At 45.9% G+C, this 17635-nt stretch overlaps 1 protein-coding gene across 1 annotated transcript; it reads right to left on the reverse strand.

The window, feature by feature from the left end:
- Positions 1 to 6020: 6020 nt before the first annotated feature.
- On the reverse strand, positions 6021 to 10579 carry LOC127678862 (olfactory receptor 287). Its single transcript, XM_052174169.1, has 2 exons — positions 10114 to 10579; positions 6021 to 8647 (listed from the first exon to the last, which is right to left on the reverse strand). The coding sequence occupies exon 2, from the start codon at positions 8629 to 8631 to the stop codon at positions 7678 to 7680; it is 954 nt and encodes a 317-aa protein (XP_052030129.1). The 5' UTR covers positions 8632 to 8647; positions 10114 to 10579; the 3' UTR covers positions 6021 to 7677.
- Between the last annotated feature and the right edge of the window lie 7056 nt (positions 10580 to 17635).

Below are 17635 nucleotides of genomic sequence, written 5' to 3' on the forward strand. Positions count from 1 at the left end.
AGGGTGACCCTGAGCAAAGGTCACCTCAGTGGGTGTGTGCTCAGCTAATGTGTTTTGATAGGGAACCCTCAACAAGCACCCCCTGGGCAGGGCTGGCCCTTAGTGGGTGGCCCTTAGCAAGTGTTCCTTCAATGGGTACCTCTTCTGATGTGCTTTTTGTCCCATACACCACTTAGGGAGTAAACTGCAAACCTAGCACTGGCCTTGTGGGCTATGGAGCAATCTCTCTGGGTAGCAGAGAAAATGGTAAGGACCAAAGTATATAAAAGAGGCCAGGAACAAGAGCAGCCAGCGGGTGGCCATGTGCATCTCACGGCCCAGCATCTCTCCTGGAGCTTCAGCAGCTGCACAGGGAAACGAAACGGCCGGCCAGCAGACTCCTGGAGTCTACAGCAGTCCTTGCCATCTGCAATGTGGGAAGCGCCCACAGCCTCCCAGCTGGGTCCCCCAGCATCTGTCCACGTTCTAACTGATACACCACATGTCCCAGATACTCAAGGCCATGGAAGTTCTTGTACATAGACTGTTTTGATCCCGATTTAGAAGATTCCATAATGAAGAACAGTCTCAATGTTGCAGAAATATGAAGAATGGTGATCCTTTAGATTAGGGACCACTACTATTCCAAGAGTAATAATAATATTGTTGGGTTTTTTTTTTTCAAAACATGCCCTTGATTCTGGGCTCCCTGTGGGGATAAGCTTTATCACTCATCAATGTTGCTTAAGACCGTGGGGAGGAATGTTCACATCTATTGTTCACAATTTACTAAAGCGTGGCTTTAAGGGGTCTGTGATGGCCTTCTCTCTACTATGACTGATGACATCCAGAAGGATATATTCAGAAGAGCCCATGTCAATAAGATCTCGCTCCTGGCATCCTGGAGTCAGCAGGTCCTATGCCTTTGTCTGTTACCCTGGCTTATTTTCCAAATAACATCTGATCCTGATTCTGCTCCTTCAAACCCACCCTTCATATCTCTGCCAAAGTGTGTGTTCTGGCTAGATTTGGGGATACAGACCTGAAATCCTGGCTACTCCACAGACTAAGACATCAAGGTTGTAAATTTAATGCCTGTCTTGTTTACAGAGAAAGTTCAATGCCAGAATGGGAAAGTTAGAAAGAAAAAACACTCCTTTCCTCAAAGTAATAATTCAAATAAATTTAGAAGGTTGGAGATATTGGTAAGTGGTTAGGAATGATTGCTGCTCTTTCAAAGGGATGAAATTTAGTTGCCAGCACCCACACTGGGCAGCTCACAACTGCCATGACTTCAGATCCAGACCCAACCTTCCTCTGGCCTCCTCTGGCCCCCTCATCTACATGGACATTCACATACACATACAAGTAGAGTGGGGAGGATACCTACAGATGCATAAATACAAAGATAAAATAAAATTTTTAATAAATAAATGAGCTTAAGGAACCGGAAACCATGAGACATCTCAAGACAAAGATCTTCAAGGACCTTAAGTAATAGCACATGAAAGCATGGATGATGTGCAGAGAGAAGATGAACCGGCAAGAGAAGAGCAGAGGAGACAGGGATGGACCTCCTATGAAACTCAGAACAAATGTGTATAAAAAGCACCGTAAAGAAACCTATTACTTTGTGAGATGACGTAATTTTAATTTAGAGGATGAACATGTGCCTTAGTGGTGTGTGTGGAAGGTCATGGGCTCAGCCACGGTTCAAGGGTTCAACCTGCAGGTCAACTCTAAAATCCTCCACAGCCACGTGCAAGGCCATTGTCAAAAGAACTAACTCAGTTCACCGTTTGGTGAGGCCCTTCAGAAGCTGACGCCATGGGTAGAGAGCACCAGGCGTAGAGTCTGAGTGGGCGTCTGAGTTGTTACAATACCGAAAAACAGTAACTAGCAGAAAAGAAACCAGAAAAGACGTGGGAAGGAAGTTGATGCTCTTCTTAGGTAACCTATGGATACAATGTTGAAACCTTGGCTCTGCCCTTGAACTCACTGTGGAATGTTAAAGAACAGAAGGCAGAGGTTGACATCTGCTTTCATGAAATCAGGAAATATCTAGGATCCAAGTTGTTTACCTTAAGAGCTGAAGGTGTGCCCAGCAGACAAGAGAAGGTGAGACACAACCAGACCCCACACAGTGGCTTCCTCCTTCCTCCTTCCTCCTTCCTCCTTTGAAGATGTAGTAACACTATTCTGCTCCAGACACAGCTATATGTAGATTTTGTTTAGCATTGATTGTTCCATGTCACATGTCCACAGCCAGGCAGATCACCCTGACAGTCCTGAGAAGGAACCACAGAACTAAGCAACCCAAAGTACCTTACGCCAGGAAAGAAACATGTCCAAAGGAAAGGTGGTAACTAACCTAATAGAACGTTCCTATATCCAGAAATAAAGAAAACGCATGAACAAAGAGGGAAAATTTAACATTTAATATGAATTCTGATGTGTTCCACTGTTTTGTTTTGTGATAAGGTCTCCATATGTAGTGCAGGATAGCCTGGAACTCATGACAATACTCTTGCCTCGGTACATCCAAGAGCAAGAATTACAGACATACACCTTACTCTATGAATTCTTAAATATGCATGTGTTCTATATCTCAATGGGAGCAAAAGCACATTCTCAGACTGACTCATGAGCTTTCATTGCACACATCCATGACAACACACGGGCAGGAATCCAGAGACAGAAGCCCTTATTGGAGCAATAGTCACCTACCCTTATCCTGCCCCTGACACACACAGGATTATTGACGTGTGTATTGACTGAGTAATCGACTGAATACCTCTGTAAACATTAATTAGAGCAAGGACAGAGCCTCAACTCATAAATAAAATTGGACTAGAGCACACAGCTTCCCTAGATCTTGTTAGTGCTTGTTCAAGTTAATCATACATAGACCTTGGGAGCGAAGGTAGCCTACCAACAGGACCCTTGTAGATTAAGAACTGCCAGGAAATATGTGATCAAGATGAAGATGATGGCACGCTTGAGGGAAATGATGCTAGAATAACAGATGTAGATGAACAGCATCCAGAGTCTACAGGTACAGCAGGAGGAACCCTGGGGTGAAAACTAAGGTAGTCCTCCAGACTCAAAGGGTTAAGATTTAACCCTTAATGAGTGGGTGGGTAGGTGGGTCTGTAGGTGGGTGAAGGACAGATGGATAGATACAGATAGTAGATGATTGATAGATAGATAAATAGATAGGCAGATGGATGGATGGATGGATGGATGGATGGATGGATATGTAGAGGAGTGGGTAGATACATAATGGATGAGGAGGCTGGTGGATGGATAGTGTATAAATGGGTAAGTGGGTAAATGGATGAGTTTATAGGTTGTTCAGTTGGTAGAAAGATGGATGTGTGGGTGAATAGATGAATGATAAATGGATAGACTGATGGATGGGTGGGTGGATGGACGGACAGATGGACAGATGGATGAATAGATAGATGGGTGTGTGGGATTACAGAGAAATAGGTAAATGGATGGGACACTGGATGGGCAGCTGGCTTATTGAGCTGGAGGATGGTTGGATGTCAGTGTTGGTGGTTAACGCGGATAAGAACTACTGACCTGTTCTCAGAATCCTCAGTCTAGCAAGTGTTAGTACTGCCACATAAACATGGATATTTTCAAGGACAGTACAACATTCTGGCATTCTGTGGTTGCATTTTTATAAGAATGAATAGGAGAATAAGGAAATATCTAGAAACTATCTTAATATATACTAAAACACATACATAGATGTGCATGCTTTAATAATAAGACAAAGTAGTAGGCTTTCTCAAATCCTTTCAAATTTCACATGTGCACTGAAGAAATTGAATCAGTCAACAATATTTCAAAAGAGAAAGCTCCACACCCAATCAGGTTCCTTAGTCAATCTGTCAAACATGTTGAAGCCATACAGTTCTCCATGCTCTGTCTACGACAAGTGAGGAGGCATTCCCTGTGTCACCGCGCATGGCCAATATCACCCTAGCACATAACCCGACAAGGACTTTGTGAGAGGGCACTACAGGTGAGCCTCTCCCACGGGCATAGACACAAAAGTTCCCAACAGAATATTGACATATTTTGCTCATTTCTGAACATAAGCGTGTCCTGGAAATATTACTTCCAGCACTAATAGTACACATAGTTATTATTAATCAGAAATAAAAGTTAAATGGTACATTTTAGTAAATAAACAAGCAGTTAAATTGTACATGGTGGGGCTGGGCGTGGTGGTATACACCTTTGATCCCAGCACTTGGGAATCAGAAGTTGATGTGTCTCTGTAAGTTTGGGGATAGCCAGGGCTACATAGTTAGACCCTCTCTCAAAAAAAATTAAAGCTGGGCAGTGGTGGTGAGATTACACCTGTAATCTCAGCACTTGGGAGGTAGAGGCAGGCGGATTTCTGAGTTCGAGGCCAGCCTGGTCTACAGAGTGAGTTCCAGAACAGCCAGGACTACACAGAGAAACCCTGTCTCGGAAAAAAACAATAAATAAATAAATAAATAAATAAATAAATAAATAAATAAATAAATAAAATTAAAATGTAAAACTATATGCATGTATGAATAAATGAGTGAAGACCAACCAAGGGAGTTCAGTAAATGCAAGCCATCAATCACTATGCAGCCTCCCTGTTGTCATGGAAACATGGCTCCTACTGCCTGGAACAACACAGTCATCAGCTTTCTTCTTTGTCCTGGTTGGATTTTTTTTCAACCTGGCATAAGATAGAGTTTTATGGAAAGAGGAACTCAAACTGAGACGATGCCTTTATCCAGACTGCCTATAAGCAAGACAGTGAGACGTTTTCTTGATTAAAGATTGATGTGGGCGAGCCTAATCCACTATGGGTATGTCACCACTGGACAAGTGGTCCTGGGGTGAATAAGGAAGCAAATGGAGCAAATGAAAAAGAGCAATCTAATGAGCAACACACCTCAATGGCTTCTACTTTAGTTCCTACCTCCAGTTCCCTGCACTGAGTTCCTGCCCTGCACTCCTTTGATGATTGACTGACTGCGATGTGGAACTTCAAGCCACTCCAGTAAACCTGGGGTGTGTGTGTGTGTGTGTGTGTGTGTGTGTGTGTGTGTGTGTGTGTGTGGTGTGCGCACATGTGCTCACGTGTGTATGTAGTCATTGTATCTATTCTGTTTCTTTACACAGCCCTGACTTATCATTGTATGGGGAAAATCAGTCACTAGAAAATAATACAAAGTTTTCCTTTTCAGCATTCAATAATTGTCTAATTTCTAAACCTAAGAAATAAAATCTGATCCAAAATGCTGAGTTTCCAGGAGAAGCTAACTTTCTTGGGAAGAGTGAGGCCCCAGAAAAACAGATCTACAGATGCCATGATGGGGCTCTAGACTCATGAGAACTTAGAGTTCTGAGCACACTACAGAGCCCATTCAAAGCTCTGAGCACTGTACCACATAGTCTCCTGTCACAGATCACAAAACTCTGGGACATTAGCAGGGATGAGGGGTAATAGATGGTCTCTGTCAGGTTAAGGCCAAGGATGGGAACCTCCACTCAAGGCTACATCCAAAGTAAGTACCGTGACCCAAAGTAAGGTGGCCAAGGAGCCCCCCCCCTTTCACACACACACACACACACACACACACACACACACATCGAAAATCACCTATTCTGTCTCTCTCAGGGCCACCCAATAATGGCCATAATTTCCAAGGAGAGGAAGTCCATGAAAATGGTATCATTTCAGAAGGACAGAAGAGGGAGACTAAGGGGTCCCTGAGTGTTGTCCCTGCTATATGGCCTCAGATGCATCACTGGGGCTTTCAGAGGGTCTGACTAGCCAGCAGCAAAGAGGCTGTTTCACAACAGAAGACAATACTGAATACAACCCCCCACTCCACCACTACCCATATCCCCCAGGAATACTGGAGGCCACAAAACCACACTGGTGTAGTGTGTTACTGACTTCTCCATCAAACAGGAGTGGCTGAACTCAGTGCACTTTAATTTGTCATTTGGAAAGTAATCACAAAAACAGAGTATGCAAGTTCCGGCAACAGACATGACTGAGAGTACAAATTCAGTTGAGCGTGTAAGCCTGAGGGCCAGTGTGCCCTCTGGCTCCAGACCTTGGGAGAAGAGGAATTCTAGGTGGCTGGTGTCTGCACCTATGTCCCGCCCCAGGCAGGGTCACTGCAGAGAAAAACTTCTGTGTCCTACTTGAGCCTCCACTCTGGAAGACGATAAAGAGAAAAGTCAGAGAGGATCGTTTAGGCCTCAGCCTTGGGTTGGACAGAACAGAGAAACCATAAAGCTTAAGACATGGGAGCCAGGAGAGTGTGAAAAAGGTCAGCCTGTGATTAGACCCAGAAGTGGTATCTGAGAGGATATGGAGGCCATGTCTCCCCCTGTACAAGAGACATCTGGCAACAGTACTCAAAAAGTCCAAAGTGAAAACTCTCTCAGAGCCGCCAAAGCCTCTCCAAATCGTGATATGGCCTACCTATGGAAGTCAGTTTCTCTTGGGCTCATAGAGGCTGAGAGATCAGGGTGGACACAGTCACTTTGGTTGTCCAAAGTAAAATGAGGACACGAGGGGGACAATCTGAGAGCTGGGGTATTCAGCTCAGTCAGCCGAGCGCTTGTCCAGCATTCACAAAGCCCTGGATTCAATCCCCAGAACCACAAAACTGAGTGAGCATCAGTGGTATTTGGGAGGTAGAGGCAGGAGGATCAGAAGTTCAAGTCCATTCTCAGTTACATACAAAGTTTGAAACCAGACTGAGACGCATGATTCAATGTCTCTAAATAAACCGACAGGCAGGCAGACAGACAGACAAGTCTGAAAACTGCTTTATCTACTAAATTATAAAACAATTTCAGTGGCATTTTTCTTGCCCCTTATAGATCTAAGCACTTTGGACACACTAAGTCATTCATATTCCCAAGGGTCCCTTGAGACAGTACTGTCATGGTTACATTTATGAATGAAGACACAGGTTCAGAGCAGTGTTGCTGCTTCAAAAATAAGTAGCAGTGCTTACCCCAGAATTACCTAGGAACTACCTGGCCCTTCCTCCCTTCATCCAGAGCCTGAGGCTACACAGGCATCCAGGGCCCCTGCTCCCTCTGACTCCTTCCTGTACCTCCACTCCCAAAAGCCAAAGACCCAGAAAGGAATGAAATGCAGTAGATATGCCCTGAGACCCTAGTGTAAGACCAACAAGCCCTTGCAGGACCTCAGCTTCCTCTGAGCTTTCTGTGCTTGTTTTTTGTTTGTTTGTTTGTTTGTTGTTTTCTACCATAATTAACCTCTACGAGCATGAACCCCCTGGTGGTCTGGCATGCCCTTCCTAGAGATTCCAGGTATGCCTTGTGACATCTGTAGGGTGGTGAAGAGCCTATTAGGCCAAGACACAGGGGTCTGGCCAGAACTGATGCATAGCTTCTGGTGTTTATATGGAGGTTGGGAAGGACCTCCTAGGGACTCAGAACCCTGTTTCCCTTCTAGAATCTTCCTGAAACTGAGGGCTGGGACAGCAAGCACTCCTGAACAAAGCCATAAAAGTATAAACTAGGATAGATGGCCCTCTAAGCTCTGTAGAGAGAAGAGTGCTGAACACTGACTGACACTGGCTCACAGGCCAGCCAATGCCAGTCGTGCAGCGCAGCGTCTGACAGGAGATGTGCTCAGGCAGTGGCTCACTTCCCCTTCACTGTCCTGCGCAGAGCCTCCTTCACATCCTTGTTCCTCAGGGTATATATGAAAGGATTCAACACGGGTGTGACAATGGTATTGAGCACTGTGATAGCTTTGGTGAGGTCCAAGGAGCTCTCCACCGAGGTCCTCACATGCAAGAAGATAGTAGAGCCATACCAAATCAGCACCACGGTGAGATGGGATGAGCAGGTAGAGAAGGCGCGGTGCCGGCCCCGGGCAGAGGGAATCTTGATGATGGTCGTGATGATGTAGGCATAGGAGACTAGTGTGATACCACAGGAGCCCAGAATGACACAGAAGGCAATACCAAAAGACACTAGCTCTACCACCTGCGTGTCAGTGCAGGAAAGCACGATCCAGGGTGAAATGTCACAGAAGAAGTGGTTGATGACACGTGAGCCACAGAAGGAGAGGCGGGCAATGAGGGCGGCAGGAACTGTGATTGCCGAAAAGCCACACAGCCAGGATCCCAGGGCCAACCGTGTCGCCAGCCCAGGTGTCATGATGCCACCGTAGCGCAGTGGCAGGCAGATGGCCAGGTAGCGGTCATACGCCATCACAGCCAGCAGGAAGTACTCGGTACAGCCCAAAGAAAAGACGAAGTACATCTGTGTGGCACAGCCAGCCAAGGAGATGGCTCCACCCCGGGGAGCAAAAGTGGCCAGGGTCTTGGGCACGCAGGCTGTGGTGAACCAGATCTCCAGGAAGGAGAGGTTGCAGAGGAAGAAGTACATGGGTGTCTGTAGGCATCTGTGGGCAGCCACCAGGGAGATGATGGCCAGGTTTCCAGCTACTGTGAGCAGATACATGACCAGGAACAGCAGGAAGAGCCCGATGCGCATGCTCCTTGGCCCTGGGAAGCCCAGCAAGATGAATGGTCCTGGTGTGGACAGGTTCTGGCCAGTGCTCCAAGACATTAAGTATTTTGAGGCCATGGACTGCCAAGCTGCCCTGCACAGAAAGAGACGCGTTCAGTAGTAAAGCCCACAGGTCACCTCCTGCTCCTCTTTTTCTCCCTCTCCTCCAGCTCCTCTTTGGCTCAGGCTCTAACCCTAGTTGAGAAAGAAATGAGCCAGCTTTTCTGACATTTGTATTTTAAAAACTGTCAATCTGAGCTTGTGAAATGACTCGGTAAATAAAGGCACTTGCTGCTAAGCCTGACAACATGAGTTGAATCACCAGGACCCACATGGTAGAAAGAGCGCACGCACACACACACAGACACACACACACACACACACACACACCACACCACACATATACCACCTACACACACATACCACACACAACCACATACACATATACACACCATACACACACACCACACACTACACACACTCAACACACATACCACACACAACCACACACACATACCACACACACACACTACACACACATTACACACTACATACACTACACACACTACACACACAACACACATGCCACACAAACATACCACATACACTGCACACACACACACACACACCACTTAATGGATATATATAATAAATAAATACTTCTGAGCTGTCACTCCTACTCCTCCTAGCCAGAGGTCAATGGGTGGGGCCTGGAAGCTACAGTGGGCATGGATGTGTTGGTGGGTGAAAGGTGTGTTTAATGGGTCCTACAACCAAAGAAGCCCAGGGTTTCAGCACACTCACCCAACCCCTTCTCAGAACCAGCTGCTCCTGGGCTGACCAGGAGGAAGTCAGGTGACCCTCTGGCACAGAGCCCAAAGGCATCTTCCTGTGATGTCTCCCTCTTCCCAGCCATGCACAAATGCACATACTACACAGCATGCACCTACGCAGCCACTGGGTCACCATGCCCCACCTCCTGGACCACCATTCTCCACATCCCGATACCTATCGTCCTCCATATCACAACCCCAACAGTCCCTCACCCAGAAGACCTGAAGGTGGCTTCGGGGAGTTGGCTGCAGTCCCCTCCCCAGATTCACAGCAGCCCTACATAGCTGCTCTTAAGCAGCCTAAGTCTGCAACCAAAACACAATGTGCTTCCTCGGGCCTGTTCCAGACACTTGCTATAGAGAAGTTCCCACCAGCCTCCCTGGCTATCACCCCTGCAAGCCCACGGGGACCTCCATCATACCAGTGTCATCTGACCTGCTCAGGGAGGCATCTTGACCTACATGGCACTGTCATCCACCCTCAGCCCAAACTTAGACAAGCTTCTCCTTTAGAAAAATATTTTCACTATTGCCAAACATAATGCAAGGGCCACAGAGAGCAAGAAGAAGCTGACAAGCCCCCTTTCACCTGGAAGTGTGCACGATTAAGTCCGACGTTTTGAGTACAGCTCCTGCTTCTTTCTGTGCCCTGCACACAATGACACGTCTCGGGCTGTTGCATTTCCCTCCCACCCAGAGCTGTGTGTGGATGAGGGAGGTTGCTCACCTGTGTAGGAAGGACACCCAGACATCAGAGTCACCTCAGTCATCATCCCACACGACGGTATCTGGCACCTGTGCCCTGATGCTCAGAAGACAAGCTTGAAGTTGGAGATCTTGGTTCCAAGCCAGAGCGGGGGCCATCGCCCTCTTGCATATGAGACTCGGGTGGGTCCAGGGGTGGTCAGACTACACTACATGCCTGAAGGTGGCCCTGCTTCTCATAGGTCAGGGATGAGCCTGAAAGGATGAGAACTCCCTTCCTTATCCAAGTTGTCTCAGGGACAGTCTCAGTCCCTGTTGAGATGAGGGATGCCTGACTACCCTGCCAGGTCTTCACCATGTTCCCCTAAGCAGCCAGGAAGTCAGAAGGTTGGCATTAGCAATGTCAAACTCTCTGGGCAGGGATACACCCAGGCCAAGTGCACAGAGAGCAGACACAAGCCTGCCTGACCTCTGACTTGCACTGGGGTTTCCTGTGGGCTCAACACTGCTGCTCACTTCCTACAGTCACCAGTCAGTCTAGGCCTTTAAGGAGCAGTTGTTCCTCATTCTGCCTTGTCCATGCATCTCTGTGGCCAATAGCAGACTTGGACTACAAATGAAGATATCGGGGTGTGCCCCTCCTTAGAATGTGAGAATCTCCTTTCAGCAGAGTGGCCCCAGGTCTACAAAACTACCCTGATCAAGCTGCCCTGACTGTGGTCATTGGGGAGTGACCACTACTAGCCCCACTCAGATCAGACCTGGTGCCTAAAGGATCATGAAAGGGTGTGACTTCCCTGATCCTTGGAATTCGGCCTGACTTCAAACAGCAGCCACCAAGGTCCTCCAAGGTAGAGAGGCCTGGAGTCTATAGTTTCTCCACCAAGCTCTTTCAGCAGGCAGCCATGTAGCGGCCAGAACCCACTTGCACCCTGAGGCTGCTGTGTTCCTCTCTAGCCCACAAGCATCTGATGAGGTGGCAGGTGTCTTCACCTGCCTGGGAGAGCCAGGCCACCCCTGGGCCCCGGCAGGAACAGCTTCCTACACGTAGTTATTTATGCCTCTCCCCATTCTGGGTCTGTGAGGACATTTTTGCCAATTATGTAGCTGGCAACAGCCAGGCCCTGGAGACTTAGGGCATCCCTGAGGGTGGACCTCCTGCCCCTGGGCTACACCGTCCTTCTCACCCTGACTGACTGTCTCCTGGCATGGAAATCCAGGCCAGATGCCCACACATCTGTAGAGCAGCAGCCTGCATATGCACCACCACGTAGGGTGCACTTTATCTGCCCACCAAATGCTGGGTGCCACTGGAGGATTTTTCTGTGCCTCAGTTTCCCTCTGTGTAAGTAGAACAGTGACATCCTGCGTACCCAGGCGAGTTGGAAAACAGACTATGAGACATCCCTATTCTAGCTCCCCTACAGCCTTCTAGAAAGAGCTGCTGCAATGTAGCAATCCAGATTGGGTGTGCCTGGTCCATCCTGGGGCCACTCCTCTGAGGGGAGGACACCTCTGCTCACGTAGACAAGTTGTGAGCCGGGCAAGGAGCTGCCACGGATGGCCATGCAGCGTGGGACATGGCTCAACTCCAAGCTCTGTGAGCATCCACATTGAGACCCACCCCCCAAGGCCCATACCTCTGGGACTCCCTTGGGGTGCCAGGAGCTAGCATGAGGCTTACAGCCACAGAGCTGCATGGAGCTGATCACATGGGGTCCGGCCATCAGCAGCAGAGACTAAGCAACCTGGAGGTGGTACAAATGCCCCTGCCACCCTCAGGCCATTTCTTTTTGACAACTTTAGGATCCCAGGACACAGAGTGCTTGGCAGCTGTTCAGGAAATGCGTAGACCTCAATGGGCTACCGTCAAGTGTCGCACTGCCCTGGGGATGTAGTCTCCACACAGGACCCTGGCTGCCCTAATAGGTCGCTCATTAAAAATGTTGCAAAATCTCTCCAAGGCCCCATCAGTTGGCACCTGCTGCAGGTGCTGCCTGGTCTGAGGAGACACAGGGCTGCCTTCCGTTAGGCTGGGCATGCTGCCTCCCACCATGATGACATGGATACCTCAAGGATGAAGAAGGAAGGTTTCTCAGCACAGATAGCTCTCGGAAGTTTCGATGTTGCTTGCATGTGGCCTAGGTTTATTTTTCTCTCGTCGGCTTTCAAGATTCGTGTCCCATGCATACCCTAAGTTCCTTTCTCATTTAGCACGAAGTACCCAGTGCTCACATAAAAGTGCAGGTGCCATGCTGCAGTCACCCCAGTGGCTTAAGGACACCTCAGCACTGGGAAACTCTGATTGGTGATTGTATACACTCCCTCAGACAGTTGAAGCATTACAATTTCGTCTCTATCTCTCCATTAACATATCTGTTCTCCTATAGGGAGAAGCTGAGGGACAATGAGCCAGGCACTCATAGGACACCCTACCCTACTCTTGGAATTCCATTCTCTATGAAACAGATGGAAATCTTCCCCAAATCTCAGCCCTAGGAGTAACAGGACGCCAAGGGACCTATGACGTACTAGCTTTGCTTTCTCAAAGAACAGTACTTAACAGTACAGATAAATGCCCTTTAAGGGTGTGTGTGAGAGAAATGGTGGGGGAGGGGGAAGGAGCTAGGGAACAAATACATCTGCTGCATGCATTAGAACAAGGCCCGTTCTGAACCCATCCCAACTTCTACAATAAGGTGGCAGAAATACATCCATGTTAGAGTTAAGAACCGTGTCTGTGAGCCATAGGCCTACCACCCAGCTGCCAATGGCTCCTGAGTGATAGCCTCAGGGGAGGAGTCAGCCAGCTTGCAAAATTTCATGTAATGGTTGGGGATCACCACAGCCGGAGGAACTGTATCAAAGGTTCACAGCATTAGGAACATTGAGAACCACTGCCCTGCAGGAAGAGCCTCACTTCTGATCTGACATCCAGACTACATAAAACCCAGTGACACAAATAGGAACAACTCATCCTAAAAATGAGCGAAAGACTTAAAAGCAGGCACCCCTCCTGAAGGAGGACACAGTGGGAGGGAGGCCGTTCAGCTCTGTGGAAGGAAGGGCAGGGCCTGGCCAGCCTCTCTCTGGCACTGTACCCTGTGTCCCACTCTGCTTCCTAATGATAAACAGCATGACCGTAAGCAGCTTGGGGAAGAAAGGCTTTATTTGACTCAGAGGCCACAGTTCATCACCCAGGGAAGCTAAGGCAGAAACCTGCAGGCCGGAACTGAAGCAGAAGCCATGGAGGAACCCTGCTTACTGGCTTCCTTTTGGGCCCACCTCCAGCTAGCTTACCTTTTTCTTATATTTTTATTTGTTCTTTGACAGTTCCATATATATGTACATGAGGATGTGTATTATAAAAATATTAATATGTATGAATATGTGCATATATATAGGTATATGTTGTATATGTATATGTGTATTATATATGATGTATATGTATAATGTATCTTGATCATATCCATCTTCAAGTCACTCTCCCAGCATGCACTTCTTCCACCTTTATTGCCTTTTCCGTTTCTCACTCCTTATTGGTCCTTTGAGAATCTCAAACACTATATTTTAGTCATATTTACTTCCTGCCTCTTCTTTTCCAGAGTCATCCTCCCTTCCCTCTCCACCTACTTATATGCCCTCTTTTATTCCTTTTCAGCCCTTCATGTAGAGCTGGTGCTACCCATATGCTCTTCTCTGTGCGGGCTTCCACTGGTCAACCGTTCAGAGGCCACATCCTTAAAGAAAGCTGATTCTTCCTCTCCCGGCAGAAGCCAAATGCCAATAGCTTCTTAGCTAGGGGTGGCATTTCATGTTCACCTCCTTTTTTCATGCTGAGGTTTGACCTGGTTTGAGCTTCCTGAGTCTTGCACATCCTGTCACCACTACTATGAATTCGTATGTGCAACGACCCTGATATGTCTTGAAGACACTGCTTCCTTGTAGCTTTCTACCACCTCTGATTCTTATAATAGCTCTTTCTCTTCTGAAATGATGACTAAACTTTTGGAGGAAGGGGTGTGTGGTGATTTAAATGAGAATGGCCTCATAGACTTCTGTGTTTGAAGCCTTGATCTTCAGTTGATGGAACTGTTTGGCCAGGATTAAGAAGTGTGGCTTTAGCCGGGTGGTGGTGGCGCACGCCTGTAATCCTAGCACTCTGGGAGGCAGAGGCAGGCAGATTTCTGAGTTGGAGGCCAGCCTGGTCTACAGAGTGAGTTCCAGGACAGCCAGGGCTACACAGAGAAACCCAGTCTCGATAAAACCAAATCCAAAAATGAAGTGTGGCTTTGGTCCCAACACCGGGAGTTACTGGGACCAGCGGGACCTAGGCAAGCAGGAATTCCACCAGAGCAGTGGCATGGGTTCCTTCCAGTCTGTCTGGGCTGGTGCCCTGAGCAGACCTTGGACACAAACTCCACAGCCAATCTGGAATCTTTACAAGCCCAGGATCACAGGGTCACAGGATCACAGGATCACAGGAACTTGGTCACACTAGTATCTCAATGTCCCAGAGGCAGCTTGACTCCCAGGAGCTCAGACACACCCAGGATCTCAGGATCACAGGATCACAGAATCACAGGATTACAGAGACAGCTTGACTCTGAGGAGTTCTGAGACAACCAGGATAACAGGAAGGACAGGCTCCAGTCAGATATAGTGAGGGCAGGTAGCACTAGAGACAACCAGATGGTGGGAGGCAAGTGTAAGAACATAAGTAACAGTTTGACTTCTTCCTTTCCAATTTGTATCCCTTTGACCTCCTTATGCTATCTAATTGCTCTAGCTAGAACTTCAAGTACTATATTGAAAAGATATGGAGAGAGGGGGCAGCCTTGTCTAGTCCCTGATTTTAGTGGGATTACTTCAATACTCTCTCCATTTAGTTTGATGTTGGCTACCGGTTTACTGTATATTGCTTTTACTATGTTTAGGTATGGGTCTTGAATTCCTGTTCTTTCCAGGACTTTTAGCATGAAAAGATGCTGAATTTTGTCAAATGCTTTTTCAGCATCTAATGAAATGACCATGATTTTTTCCCTTTGAATTTGTTTATGTCATAGATTGCATTGATGGATTTCCATATACTGAACCATCTCTGCATTCCTGGGCTGAAACCTACTTGATCATGGTGAATGATCATTTTGATGTGTTCTTGGATTTATTTGGCAAGAATTTTATTGAGTATTTTTGCATCAATATTCATAGGGGAAATTGGTCTGAAGTTCTCTTTCTTTGTTGGATCTTGGTGTAGTTTTGGTATCAGTGTAATTGTGGCTTCAGAGAATGAGTTGGGTAGTGTTCCTTCTGTTTCTATTTTGTGGAATAGTTTGAAGAATATTGGTGTTAAGTCTTCTTTGAAGATCTGATAGAATTCTGCACTAAAACCATCTGGTCCTGTGCTTTTTTTTGTTTGTTTGTTTTTTGTTTTTTGTTTTTTGTTTTGGTTGAAAGACTTTAGCAGCCTTATTTATAATAGCCAGAAGCTGGAAAGAACCCAGATGTCCCTCAATGAAGGAATGGATACAGAAAATGTGGTATATTTACACAATGGAATACTACTCAGCAATTAAAAACAATGAATTCATGAAATAAGTAAATGGTTGGAACTGGAAAATATCATCCTAAGTGAGATAACGCATTCACAAAAGAACATACATGGAATGCAGTCACTGATAAGTAGATATTAGCCCAGAAGCTCTGAATACCCAAGACACAACTCACATATCAAATCATTCCCAAGAAGAAGGAAGGACCCTGGTCCTGGAAAGGCTTGATGCAGCATTGTAGGGGATTACAAGGACAGAGAAGTGGGAGGGGGTTCATTGAGGAACAGGCGGAGGGAAGAAGGCTTATGGAACTTATGGGGAGAGGGGGACCGGGAAAGGGGAAATCATTTGGAATGTAAACAAAGAATATAGAAAATAAAAAAGATTTTTAAAAAGAGCATAAGTAACAGAAACCAAGGTCACTTGTCATCATCAGAACCCAATTCTTCCACCATAGCAAGTCCTGGATACACCATCACACCAGAAAAGCAAGATTCAGATCTAAAATCACTTCTCATTATGATGATGGAGGACTTTAAGAAGCACAAAAATAACTCCCTTAAACAAATACAAGAGAACACAGGTAAACATCTGTAAGCCCTTAAAGAGGAAACACAAAACTCCCTTAAAGAATTATAGGAAAACTCAATCAAACAGGCAAAGGGAATGAACAAAACCATCCAAGATCTAAAAATGGAACTAGAAACAATAAAGAAATCACAAAGGGAGACAACCCTGGGGCTACAAAACCTCGGAAAGAGTTCAGAAATCATAGATGCAAGCATCAGCAACAGAATACAAGAGATAGAAGAATCTCAGGTGCAGAAGATACCATAGGAAACATTGACACACTAGTTAAATAAAACACAAAAAGCAAAAAGTTCCTAACTCAAAACAACCAGGAAATCCAGGACACAATGAGAAGACTAAACCTAAGGATAATAGGTATAGAAGAGAGTGAAGATTCCCAACTTAAAGGGCCAGTAAATATCTTCAACAAAATTATAGAAGAAAACTTCCATAACCTAAAGAAAGAGATGCCCATGAATATACAAGAAGCCTGCAGAACTCCAAATAGACTGGACCAAAAAAAAAAAAAAATTCCTCCCATCACATAATAGTCAAAACACCAAATGCACTAAACGAAGAAAGAATATTCAAAGCAGCAAGAAAAAAAGGTAAAGTAACATGTAAAGGCAGGCCTCTCAGAATTACACTAGACTTCTCACCAGAGACTATGAAAGCCAGAAGAGCCTGAGCAGCCCTCATATAGACTTTAAGAGAACACAATTGCAAATCTCTCAATTACAATAGATGGAGAAAACAATATATTCCATGACAAAACCAAATTTATACAGTATCTTTCCACAAATCCAGCCCTACAAAGGATAATAGATGGAAAACACCAACACAAGGATGGAAACTACACCCTAGAAAAAGCAAGAAAGTACTCTTTCAACAAACCCACACAAACATAACTCCACTTCTAACAACAGAAATAACAAGAAGTAACAATCACTTTTCCTTAATATCTCTTAATATGAAAATTAGTATTACCAACATATCCTAATCGATGGGAATTTAAAAATATGAGGAATCAGAAATTTGTTGGCTCTCACCCAGTAGTCTCTCTAATCTGGTAATTGGAGAGATATGTCCAATATCGTGCAATCCACATTGACTTTCTGCTTGTTTGTATGTGACAATGTCTTTCTGTGTACCACATAATGGTCTTGAAATCATGCTTTTATCTCAGCCTTTCTATTAGTAGGATTGTTTATTTGATGTTTTTACACTATCCTTTGGTTTTCAGAACAGCTTATATATTTCAAAATTATTTATACAGCCAAAAGAAACTTACACAATTTGGAAGGTGGCTTGTAAGATAACAACAAAGAGTGAGACTGAATGTTTTGCTTGATACTTACAATTATTGTATCAGTTTTGAAGAATATGACCTTATAAGTTACTCTTTTTCTGAGATGACTGCTT

The sequence above is a fragment of the Apodemus sylvaticus genome, chromosome 1 (assembly GCF_947179515.1).
Source record: "Apodemus sylvaticus chromosome 1, mApoSyl1.1, whole genome shotgun sequence".
In the NCBI taxonomy this organism is placed as follows: domain Eukaryota; kingdom Metazoa; phylum Chordata; class Mammalia; order Rodentia; family Muridae; genus Apodemus; species Apodemus sylvaticus.